We start from the raw sequence: 12583 nt of genomic DNA, 5'->3' as shown, positions 1-12583 counted from the left end.
CAGGGTTTACATGGACCACCCGGGGACAAAGGAAACCGGGTCAGTCTGAGTCCTCACACTTTGGCTCTGATCACTAATGTCTTCATGGCAAGGTGGAATGACCAACTGGGGATTTCTGACTCAATGTGGAAATACAGTTTTTCCTGATAAATCATTCTAAATTAAAAGACTTTCTAGTGAGGGGCTTAATCCGTGGCACTCAGGGAGCCTAGGGACCCAATCCTGAAATTGTAGCACGTATTTTTCCACGAGGAAAGGGGAGGCTGAGTCCCAGGGCGACCATTAGATTAGCATCGCCATCCAGTGACAGGGGTCACAAGCCCAGCTCTCTCTAGGTTGCCCTGATAATGGGCCCCTAAACGAGATTTTTACATCCATCATTGCCAAGTCCTAGTCTTTTGACACTTAGTTTTACCAGGCATCCCAGGTCACTGGTGAGAGTGAAAATAAATCCCAGCTCCAAGAACAAGCAGACAACTGTTGTACACAGGCAAGCCTTTCGGAAGGATCCCAGCCATTGTTTCTCTTGGAAAGAGTCAGCAGGACTATGACATGACTCATGGCTTTCAAGGACCCTGCTCCTCCTTTGGTTTCTGCCATCTTCACCAGGACACAGTTCTGAGTGTCCACGGCACCCACGGCCACCTCACGGCCACATGGCACATTGGTGCCCAGCAGCAATCATCTCACAAGATCTGACCAAGGGCTGGCCTTTGGCTTCCTTTTTAGAACGTCTTGTTGGCTGCCTCATCACAGTGGTTCTCAGTGGGGTGCACGTCCCCTAGAAGGCCAAGAGCAACTTCTAGTGGGAATAATATTCAAGGATCTTAGAGGTAGAAAAAGAGTGGGAAGAACAGAAGGGGAAACATACTCCAAACTATAATAACATGTTCTGAGTCCCCATGAGAGTTAGACACAGAGCAGGGGACTTGCAGAAGCCTGGTCTTCTGGCTGATCTTTGAACACTGATAATAGAGCGTTCATGGATAGAGCATGCCAGAATCTGTACATTTAAATCTGGCATCAGCACCAGTCTCTTCCATTTAAGATGGCTTTACTGAACAGTTCCATATTCCTAAAGTTTCCTTTCTGGCAGCTGGTCAGAAGCAATCCATTTACCCCATATATTCTATGAACAGGCAAGGAAAGGCAAAGCTACCCCTCTCAGACTGTCCACGAAAAGCCCACTGTTGCCTCATTGTTGCTCGTGGAGGTGAAGCTGGAGATGTTCAAAGCCCCTCATGCCCACTGGCTATGGGAGGGGTCTCCTAAACTTTGCCTCACATCACATCTGGGGTACCCCATCAGAGAGGCTCGGAATAAACCACTGGAATAAACAGACCCACTTCCAGAAATGAGCCAGCCAGTTAAGGCGGCCTGGAAAGCCCATCTCTGACACTGGCATCCAAGAGTTCAGGCCACTAAAATAATTGGTCATTCCACCTCTCAGTTGGCATACTAACTTCCTTTCTAATTTATTTCTGGAATGTTCTGGTTTTCTTTGTTATGTTCAGTTAATACTTGTTAAGCCTCTTTCTTAAGACTTTTTCAGTTGGCTTGAGGCACTGGGCCATTTGAAGGCTACAAAACCAATCCTTGCAGTGGTGGTGACTGTGTTGCTCTAGCGGCAGAAGCAAGGCAAGAAAATGCCCTTGTCAGGACTTCCCTGGGAGTCCAGTGGTTAATACTCTGCCCTTCCAAGGCAGGGAGCTCGAGTCGGGGAGCTAAGATCCCACACACTGTGCGGTGCAGCCGATAAATAAATAAAATTTTTCAATACCCTTGTCACAGATGGAGAGAAGGTGGGAGGCTAGTGGCTCTGATGCTTAAAGAACCAAGGTCATTGAATGAGCCACTGAGGCCCCATGATTCAGTGGGAAAATATTTCTTCTCCAGTTCCTATTCTAAGGTTTTATATACTTCTCCCCTGTCCCACATATAAATTAGCAATATGTCACTTAGTAAAAATCAAGTCCAGAAAACAGGCAAGTTATATGAACCTTCCTTGGAGTGCCTCATAAAAAACCAGTAGAGTTCTTCCAAAGGGCAGGTTTCCAAATCAAGAGCCAGATAATTCTTCCATCTGAGAGATCTGACTCTCAGGATGCCAGAATGTCCTAGAAGAGTACCCCCTACAGCTCACCTCCTCTTTCAGACCTCTTTATACCACTGGCCCTAATGGGGCTTTTGAGGGGAGAGATGAGGGCTTGGTGATAAAAGCCTCCAAAATGAAGAAGGGTCCAAGCAGAGTCAGCTCTGTGCCATGACCTGGAAACTCAGGTATGGCACCTGGAAACTCAGAATGCTGACACTTTGGTTCAGGGAAAAGGCCAGAAGTGCTTAGGTGATGTTCAGGTTGGAAGTTTCATTACTGCTCGTGGTGGTGAAGCTGGAGATGTTCAAAGTCCTTCATCCCCACTGGCTATGGAAGGGGGCTCCCAAACTTGGCCTCACATCACACCTGGGGCACTCCATCAGAGAGGCTCGCATGGGGGCCCCAGGTCTGTTATCCTATCTCCGAGTGACACAAGACACAGCCTTAAGACTATGCTACTCCGAGTCCCACCAGAGAATGGTCTTGGGGCCTCCTTTCTGCTCATGGAAGGAGGACGGTCCTCATAGTGGTGGGCAAGGCCCAGAGGCCAAGACAGGCAGTTTTCTTAGGGGACACACATGCCAGGGGAAAGAGTCTGTCCTTGTCCCTAGGGGTATTCTCCTTGTCCCTTAACAGCTCTGTGAATTTAGCCACTTTTAGGATGAAAAAATTCATCACAGGGTAAAGGGTAGTGTAAATTTGGCAATCAGGGCATCAGGAAAATTGGGTTTCACTGCGCAGCTTCCTGCAAACCAGCCAACTGAAAGGTCTGGGAGCATTCATGCAGCTTCTGTCACTCTCCGAGAGGTGTCATCTGCAGTGTGTGTGTGTGTGTGTGTGTGTGTGTGTGTGTGTGTGCAGGTGTGTGTGTATGGGAGAGTGCACGTGTGTGCATGTATGTACATGCTTGCATGCATGCATGTGTGTGCATGTGCGTTTTTGCGTCTTGCTTTCCCAGGTCCCCTTGCCTCCTTCCTCTCCCCCATCTGCTCTCTCTCGGCCTGGGCCTGCTTCTTCTTCCCTTTACTCCCTGAATATTTCTCCTTCTCGATAGGCTCACCCATTATAATAATCCCATAGCCTCATCCTTTCCCTTCCAGTCCTCCAGCTTCAGTTTATTTCCTCTAAAAGCAGTGTTGTTCATTTTTTAAGAACGCCCTGCCACTTGATTCTGCCTGCCTGCCTCCCACACCAATGTGACACCCCTCTGCACCAGGGCCCTTTTCGTGTCCTCTTTGGGGAAAGGGAGAAGCGAGGATGTAGGTGAAGTTACGACTCTGATGTCTTCAAGGGGCACCCAATAAGGCCACTTCCTGTGCCCTTAGAACCTGACAGCCCAGAGTGCAAGTTTCCCATCCTGAAGGGACCTCAGCTAACCCTCTTCCCCCACAGGCCCATCATCAGGACCTGCAGAGCCCCACTCCTGGGAGCATTGCTCACCCTCTGAACTTAAGGAACTGTGCTCACTTTTGTGCTGGCCTCACCCAGAGTATAAGGGGCACCTTCCTGAGGAAGTGTCCCACGGGGCTTCTTCATCCCAATGGCAAGTGGTTTCGCTTGTCCACTGTCTGCAGGTTAACAGTCCCATCATTTCTTCATTGGTGGGCACATCTTAGAGCCAATGCCATGGCCCCTAAGATGCACAGACATAGTGCCTCTTAAACACGCTCAGTAGGCATCTGCATTTTAGAAAACTCACTCAGAAAGATGCGTTGGCAGTTGCAGGTAACCTCTGAAATCAAGAAATGGGGGTAATTTTCAAAGGCCTGGAGAAACGTCTTAAGTATTCTTATCCATTGCCTCCCTCTAAGGAACCCTGTAGCCTTCCACTGCTGGAACGCAGTAGACAGGAGGCCCAGCCTCTCGGCAGCCTTGGCTCCTACGGTGGCTGACGAGAAGTGGTGACTGTTACTGATCTTATTATGAAGCTGCGGTCATGACTGAGCACACACTAGAGGCCAGTGCACGCGTGTGGGCTAAGTCGCCTCAGTCGTGTCCGACTCTTAGCGACCCCATGGACTGTAGTCTGCCACGCCACGCTCCTCTGTCCCTGGGATTCTCCAGGAAAGAATCCTGGAGCGGATTGCCATTTCCTCCTCCAGGGGAACTTCCCGACCCAGGGGCCAAGCCTGTGTCTCTTACGGCTCCTGCATTGGCAGGCGACTGCTTTATCACTATGATGGTTTAGTCACTAAGTCGTGTCCAACTCTTGGATTCTTGCGACCCCATTGACTGTAGCCTGCCAGGCTCTTCTGTCTATGGGCTTCTCTAGGCAAGATTACTGGAGCCAGTTGCCATTTCCTTCTCCAGGGGAATCTTCCCGACCCAGGGATCGAACCTGCGTGTCCTGCATTGCAGGCAGATTCTTTACCAACTGAGCTATGAGAAAAGCCCTTTATCCCTATATGCCAGTATTAAGCACTGCTGCTGCTGCTGCTAAGTCGCTTCAGTCATGTCCGACTCTGTGCAACCCCATAGACGGCAGCCCACCAGGCTCCTCCGTCCCTGGGATTCTCCAAGCAAGAACATTGGAGTGGGTTGCCATTTCCTTCTCCAATGCATGAAAATGAAAAGTGAAAGTGAAGTCGCTCAGTCGTGTCCGACTCTTAGCGACCTCATGGACTACAGCCTATCAGGCTCCTCCACCCATGGGATTTTCCAGGCAAGAGTACTGGAGTGGGGTGCCATTGCCTTCTCCGGTATTAAGCACTAAATGTGCACAAAGACCTCGCAACAATGTTCTGAGGGCGGTGTTATTATCCCCACTTTACAGATGAAGAAACTGAGGCTCGGAGAGGTTAAGTAAGCTCCCAAAGTCTCGTGGCTGATAAGAGGCAAATCTCGTTCAGCTGCAAGCCTTCTCTCTGACCATTAGGCTACCCACCCCGAGACACACAGTGGAAGCCCCCAAGCCTGAGACAACCAGCCTTCAATAAAGGAGAGTTCCAAGGAGACTTCCCAGGGGCATGCTTGGTCCCTTATAAAGAAATCCAACATATTAAACCCCAACTCAATTTCATTACACAGAATTTCCCACAGCCCTTCTTTAAATGGAGAGTGACCTTGACATATGCAAAATAGAGTTCAATTTAGAAAGATGATGTTTACTGAAGCTTTTCAGAAACAAATGAATGCCTTGAGTCAACATATCCGTATACAAGTAGCTGCCCATGACCTCAGGCCAGGATGGGCCAGAGAACGGGAGGACCCAGCTGAGAACCCAGACACACAACATACACACATGCACTTGTACACACACGTGAGAGCACACACTCATGCATGCACACACCGTGTACACACACACAAGCTCATGTACGACCATGTGTGCCGCACATGCCTGCATGCCAGGTTCACACACACACACACACACACCAGGGCTCTGAACAAAATCACCCTGCCTCCTAAGAGAATATCAAAGGGATGGACCCAACTGGGACACAAGCTGTTAGGGCAGACCCTTTTTTTCTAATATGAGTGATCTATGATGACCTTTTATTTATTTATTTTTGGCTGTGTAGCACATTGGATCTTAGTTCCCTGACCAGGAATCGAACCCACACCCCTTGCATTGGAAGATGGGAGTCTTAACCACCTGACCTCCAGGGAAGTCCCAGACCCCTTAAAAAATGAACCCTCAAAGAGAAGGAAATGGGTCCCCCTGTCCATTATATAGATGCATTCTGGGCTCAGAATTAGTATCATCCATCTGCACTTCCTCCCACCTCTGGCTCTCAGCCCTACTGACCCACACGCACACCTGCCTTAGCCAAATACTCAGGTTCTTTGTGGGGTGGGGTGGACACTGATCCCTAATCCTGTTGAGGAGACTATCCTAATTGAGAGAATCTATTTCCCCCCTTTTTTTTTCTGTCTCTAACCTTAACACATGAATGATCCTAAAGTTTTGATGTTTTTTTTTTCTTGGACTAAACCATTATTTACAGGGGGAGAGGGGGAAGAAAGGCTCTAGAGGGCCTAAGGGGGATAAGGGAGACCAAGGAGCGCCTGGATTAGATGCCCCCTGTCCATTGGTATGTTTCCATCTATCACTTGGTTTTTCTGTTTTTTCCTGGAGGTTTGCAAGCTGGAAACAAAGAAGGCAAATAAACTAAGATGAAAACCAAATGACTCCATTGCCACTACCAAAACCGGTCTGTTCATGTGGCCGATGAAATTCTGCCTGCTGTTGGTGTTGCCTTAAAACCACAGCTGCAAGCAATTCATGCTAAATCCCTTCCCTTTGAAGATGCTGAACAATTGATGTGTGGAAATGGAGACACCACAAGGAAAGGGATTTGGGAGCAGGCCTCAGCGCTTAGCTCCGGGATGGCTTTGGAAGCCAGGGTAGCATTTGTGAACCACCCCCATTTGCCTTCTTTGTTTTGGGGCCACCTCGGTGGCCAGCAGTTCAAGTCATCTGAATTCCCACTTGGTCAGGATGCAGGACACCAGGGCTAGCATCTCCTGAGGGTCATCTTTGCCCCAAATGGGGCAGAACGAGGCCAGAGAGGGGCTTTTATATACAGCTTCTCAATGCCCACCAGCCATCCAGCCCAAACCTGCAAAACTGCAGACCAAGGTCAGTAGACAGACACCCCCAGGAAGCCTTCCCAAACCAGCCAATGAGGAATGATTCATGGCACATCTGCTGGGCTTCTCAAGTGTCCCTCATCCCATTGGAAGGTCCTGAAATTTGATGCATTAAGTTGAAGCTCTTGTGTGCTGACGCCAAGTGCGTCTCTAAATAGAGAGGGGTCTGGATGGACACGTCACCAAGCTCAACATTCCTGGAGCCAGAGAGAGCAGAGAGGCTGAATTGGGAAGGCAGGAATCAACTGGGGTTTGAGGTTTACCTGTAGATGCCCTAAAGGTCCTGCATCCTGGCCAGGATAAGACTGGGCCTCTCCACGCCACAGTCGGAGCTGGCCACCCTTGACCGAAATAATCATCGTGGTTGGTTTTGTGAACAGGGACACCGAGGTTTTAAAGGAGAGAAAGGGGAGCCGGGGTTACCAGGGCTGGACGGACTGGATGCCCCGTGCCCATTGGTATGGCATCACCCTCCCTTGCCTGCACGGCCAGTATGGGCTTTCCCACGTGTGCGGTTTGTGCCTGTGTGCCTTTCCAGCTGCCCTCCACACCCCTGCTCCCTCCACCTGGCCTCCGCTTCCCCCCTCTTCACTCTGTAGACACCAAGGGTCACCCTGCCTTGGCTGGCCCTCAGGGGCTCCTGCATGTCCCCCTCTTGCATGCAAAGACGGCCAGGAGGCTTTTTTTTTCTTCCTCTTGCAGCAGCTTCAAAAGCCCATCACCTTACTGTGAGCTGGTCCTGCCCATCCAGTGCCAACTTTAGCTGCATCAGACCCTCCTTTCAGAACTGCTTCTAGGCAAACCTGCCACTGGAAAGGAAGCCAGGGAAATGGAGTCTCTGCATTAGCTCTCAGGACTGTGACTTATCTGCCTTCACACACTGCAGTTAGTTGGATGAACATTTGAATGAGATGCCCACGTTGGCCCCACATCCCTCTCCGCTCCGGCATCTCACTATTTAGCAGAGGACAGATGGACACCCTTATAAACACAGGGCAGAATGAGGAGTTCTAGAACCAAAGTTAGAGGAGCGGGTACTCTGCCTGACCTTCCAGCACAGATCTGGGATCACTGTCCAGGTGACACCCCAGTACCAAAGGATGGTCCAAAATCAGGATTCTCGATCCTAGAGGGCTCATCCCTTTTAGCTTGAATCCCAGAAGATGCTGCAAGACCCTCCCTCGGTTTCCTCTTTTCCTCCCCATTTTTCAGTGGTTTGCCACCAAAAAGTCTAAAAGAACATGGAAAGGTTGAGAATGTGGTTAAGGAAGGGAAGGGAAGAGACAGGAAGGAAGTGAGACATTAGGGACCCACTCCCAAGCATAAGACCTGCCTAAGTGGCTACAGTTCTGGTTCCCCAGGGCCCAGTCCCTCTCCAGGCAGGGACCTTCTAGGCTTCTACAGCGATCCTTTCAGCGCACTATGGGGGAAGGAGAAGATGGCCCTTCACTCCACGGCAGTTTGCTCACAAGCTTCCTGCCCCCCTAAATTTCCCGAGGAGGTTTGGAGCTCATGGTGCTATTTTCACACCAGTAATTGTCAAATGAGAATTCCCAGCCTCACATCCCCACTCCAGGGTCACACGGGAATTATCTTGGGACAGAGGAGAAAAAGCTATAAGAAAAGATGCTGTGTGACCCTGACAGGTGATCACAGAGCCCCTTGAAGGGACTTTCAGGGACCAGGAGAGGCAGATTAAGCTGACAGAGTGGCTGCTTCCTGCCCCCCGCCCAGTCTCCTGAATCCTCAGCATGCAGCATGCAGCTCACAGGCACCTTTCTCAGCCATGGGATCTCCCACGCCCTCCACGGCACCTCCACTGATCATCAGCCAGCCATCCCTTCTGCCACAGCCTTTTCCAGGATCCCGAAATCTGAGTTCTGCCAGCTGCAGCCCTGGCTCCTCACCCCGCTCTTTACCCACACACTGCCACTGCACCCCCTCCCAGCCTGCCCAGCCCTCCTCTGTCCCCCCTGCCACCGTCCACGTGCCAATGGGAAGCCGCTGTGGCCCGCGGAGGCTCCTATCCCTTCCAGAGTCCATGGGAAGTGTCGCACTGTGGCGGGCTGGGAAACGGGACCCAGGTCTTCATGGAACCCTGGGATGTACCGCCTTCCCCTGCAGAACCTCCCCAACCCAGAAGGGATGGTGAAAGTCACCTTGATTTGACCTTTAATGCAAACTGGCATTTTCTCCAATAACGTGTCATTTGTCTATTAATTTTGCTGTGGAAGTTTACATACCTTCCCTTTCTTGTTTTGCGTTGTTGCTGTTTGCCGTCTCCTGCACTGTGTTACGGTGGGCGTGGGGCAGTGGGCGGCGGGGGCGGGGGGGGGGGGGGGAGAAGCGCCGCTGTTGATCAGGATTTTTAGTACAAGGTAACTAGACTTCTTCAGCACCCGTGCAGGGCCAGCTGTCTGCTGGGCTCCAGGTGAGCAGTTTCCACGCCTGTCGTGGGCGGATGAGTACGTTCAGGCATAGGGGGCTCCCATTCCAGCCCCTCGGGGGCTGACCACTTGCTCGGGTCTCCTGAAACCCTGTGTGCATCTCCTTCTCTGCCCTGGAACCTGGAGTTCTAGAACCTGGGCTGCAGTTCTAAAAGACTCAGACTGAGAACCAGATCGCTGCCCTGGTTCAACCTCATCCTCCCTGCCTGCTCCTCAGGGGTTTCTAGTTTATCCCAGGGTGCACCAGAGCAGCCAGGACAGCCGGGCAGAGGAGACTCAGGATGTCCTGAGGCTTCAGGTACTCCATGGGTGCACCAGCAGAGGGGACAAGTGGCACCTGGCGGGTTCTCATCCTACCACTGCTCATCCCCCCAAGTCCCCAGAGATAGCTAAGGCTGTGCCGCAAGCCCCGCCTCCTTGCTGAAGGCACCTTGGCCCCATGTTGAAAGCCTGCGAAATCAACCCTCCTCCTCCTTATAGATAAACAGATGGGAGCTGCCTGGATGTCCGCCCCAAGCTGCTAAGGAAGAGAGAAATCAGAGAATGAGAGAGTGGGGGCTTTGTTCCATAGAGCCGCACCTTCCCCAGGTTTTATAGAGGAGGAAACTGAAGCCTCCAGCTGCTGAGTGGCTCGCCCACGGGCACTGCACACCCAGTACAGCCAGAGAGGAGACCAGCAGGCCTCTGGACTGTCCTCTCCCCAACGCTCAGGTCGCCTCTGCTCATGGGCCCACAGGCCCATCTCAGCTTTGAACTGTCACTACATGTGAGCTCGGCCTCCAAGCAGACAGGCGGGCTTGCTTCCTGCCTCCTTCTGAGGCTAGGCCCCGGAGTAGAGAAAAGAAACAGACGACATCAGGTGGGCCGCACCCTGATCAGCTGACACGGTGTTTGTGGCCCTTGTTCCCCTTACCCTGCTGCTTGCTGGGCCGTCCGGGTGAGTCTGAGCCGCCTGCCTTTCTCCCTCACTGCAGGGTGAAGACGGCTTGCCAGTCCAGGGCTGCTGGAACAAGGTAAGCTTTCCTGGGGTTCCAGGGCCTCAGGGAAGCGTTGTACGTGGGCTCCGTTTTCTGCCATGGGATAAAGCATGCACGATTTCCATTCCAGGCCTTCCTGCAGATAAGGCAGCAAGACCTGGGTCCAAAAAGGAACAGTCCCAAAAGCAGGGATAGTCCCAAAAAGGAACAGTCCCAAAAGCAGGGTGCCCATTAAGCATTCCACTCACTGCATGCACTTGAGAACATTTAAAAATGGTTTTTAAGGCATCAGCAAACCCAGAGTATAGAATTTCCATGTAGCCGGACAGATGACATCTTTATGCTTCGTGAGGTTAATTTATACCATACTTCTTCTACAAGGGGTTCTAAACCATGTTTCAAAATCAGTTATTATTAGCTAGTCTCATAGTGTTCGTAAGAGGCCATTTAAGCCATATGATGACGTTTATCCAGATGTAGGAAATCTCAGTTGCTTTAAGTATAAAGTCATATGGATTCTATACCTCCTCATAGAGACCTGCCAGCTCATCATTCAACCCTTCCCCTTGAACTTAAATAGTCAGAGTTTCATGCTTCTGCACATTGAGACCTGCCCACCCTCTCTTGGAGTCCCACAGTTCCTACCAACAGGGAGGTTTCGTTTGTTCATGCCTGCCTTTGGCATTTGCCATCATTAAAGCCACCTGACACCACAGGGCTGTGCCCTCAACATAGTCACCCGACTCATCCAGGGCCCCCAATGTGCAAGGCTCCCCTGCATGACCGGGGCCATTGGTTTCCTAAGCCAGAAACCCAACTTGGTCTTGGAAAAGGCAGTCCCACCTATGGCCTCCCTTCACCTTCCTCCTGTTCAGTGACTTTCCACCAGCCCTCCACCACCACTGTCTCAAGGTCTTGGTTCATTCTCATTAAAGAGCTGGAGACCCTTACCTGTCCAAGAGTCTGTGCTTAACTAATCCAGTCCCACCCCGTGACAGCACTCACGCTTACAGTGAGGTGAATCCATTCCTCTGGCTAGACGCCCACCGTCTCATTAGCTCACAAGAATCCATAAAAGCAGTGAAACCACCAAGACACCAGGCTGTAGGTTGAGCATCTACTTACCCAGGTACCTAAAACACCCCACAGCCAGAGAGAGGAAAAGCTCTGCTTTCAAGGGAGATGCCTCCCCAGGAATCTGTCTGTCACTTCATCCTCTTGGTTAATTCCCCTAGATCTCGTTAAAGCTCCAAGAAGCAGGAAAGAGGTGTGCCCCCTAAGAAAAAGATTTTCTTCTTCAGGGTTGCTGTGGATGGTTAGGAGATAGAAATGACTGAGCTCAGCAGGGGAAGAAGAGCTACTCTAGAGAGGTACAATGTCTGGGAGAAGCAAGAAGCAACTAGAGAGCCTGATTGGCTGTTGATTCACATCATAAATTCATTCTGGGAAGATTGGGTTATTCAACAGCCAGGCCTCCAAAGGCTGCATAAAGAGAAAGTGCCCTCTAGTGACCAATAAGGGGAATGACTGGAAAGAAAAAGTATTAAATAATTTCCCACCCTCAGGATGCTGACAGTCAGCCCCAGGGTCTTGGAGGAGGGGGTTCCTGGCTCCGCCAGGTCCCCTACCCAAAGCTCTCCCATCCAACCCAGACCTACCTCACTTCCCACAAGGGAAATAAACACTCACAGACACTAATCCCATGTTGTTTTGTGTTTGTTTTTGTTTTGCAGTGATGCCTCTAACCTGGGATTGGCCTGTGTGTGTGTTTGTACATAGAATATTTATTTTTATACAGTTTTCACTTTTTGAAAATGCCCAAAGTATGATGCATCTTACAGATTTTTTTAAAAAAGGAAAACCTGCATATTTTGTACAGAAAATACCAACCTCTTCCCTTTTGTTTACAAGATGTTTTGCATACGTCTAAGACTCTAATACACTTTTCATTTGTGAGTTCGGCTGTACGTTTGCATGACATTTATGCACACTTATTAAGTATTAAAGCTTAATAAATTATTGTGTTCCAGTGCCAAAAGGGGCCAACCAGCACTCAGGGGCTGGCTGGTTTGTGTGTGACTTCACAGATACAAGAAGGTCCATGGTGTTTGCTAAGCTAGGTGTGTCTCAGAATATTTTAAATGCGTATGGATTTTCACTATTAAAAAAAGTGAAACATGGAAATTCTTGATCCTGATTCATCCCTAAATCAATTACATTCTTTTCTTGTTAAATCAGGAACTCCCAGAAGCAGGGGTCCTCAAAAATATAATGGTTTGAGGACTTCCCTGGTGGCCCAGGGGTTAACACTCTGCACTTCCACTGCAGGGCACAAGGGTTTGATCCCTAGTCCAAAAAGTTCTACATGTCTTGCAGTATGGCCAAAAAAAAACAAAGAAAGAAAGAAATATAATGGTTTGAACCATGTCAAGTCCAACAGAGGAAGGGCCAGGTCTGTATTAAGTGACGTCTTT

The 12583-nt window shown here is 50.2% G+C and overlaps 1 protein-coding gene across 1 annotated transcript in view; it reads left to right on the top strand.

Moving 5' to 3' along the window:
• COL13A1 (collagen type XIII alpha 1 chain) overlaps positions 1–12237 on the top strand; it is a 154353-nt gene extending 142116 nt beyond the window's left edge. Inside the window, exons 38-41 of the mRNA XM_068981805.1 lie at positions 4–39; positions 6040–6126; positions 10107–10145; positions 11843–12237. Coding sequence (XP_068837906.1) covers positions 4–39; positions 6040–6126; positions 10107–10145; positions 11843–11845 — 165 coding nt within the window. The 3' untranslated portion in view covers positions 11846–12237. The remainder of the gene's footprint in view (positions 1–3; positions 40–6039; positions 6127–10106; positions 10146–11842) is intronic.
• The last annotated feature ends 346 nt before the right edge of the window (positions 12238–12583 follow it).

The sequence above is a fragment of the Capricornis sumatraensis genome, chromosome 10, assembly GCF_032405125.1.
Source record: "Capricornis sumatraensis isolate serow.1 chromosome 10, serow.2, whole genome shotgun sequence".
NCBI classification, from domain to species: Eukaryota; Metazoa; Chordata; class Mammalia; order Artiodactyla; family Bovidae; genus Capricornis; species Capricornis sumatraensis.
Note: the sequence above shows the minus strand (reverse complement) of the source record. Positions and strands in the feature narration are given on the sequence as shown.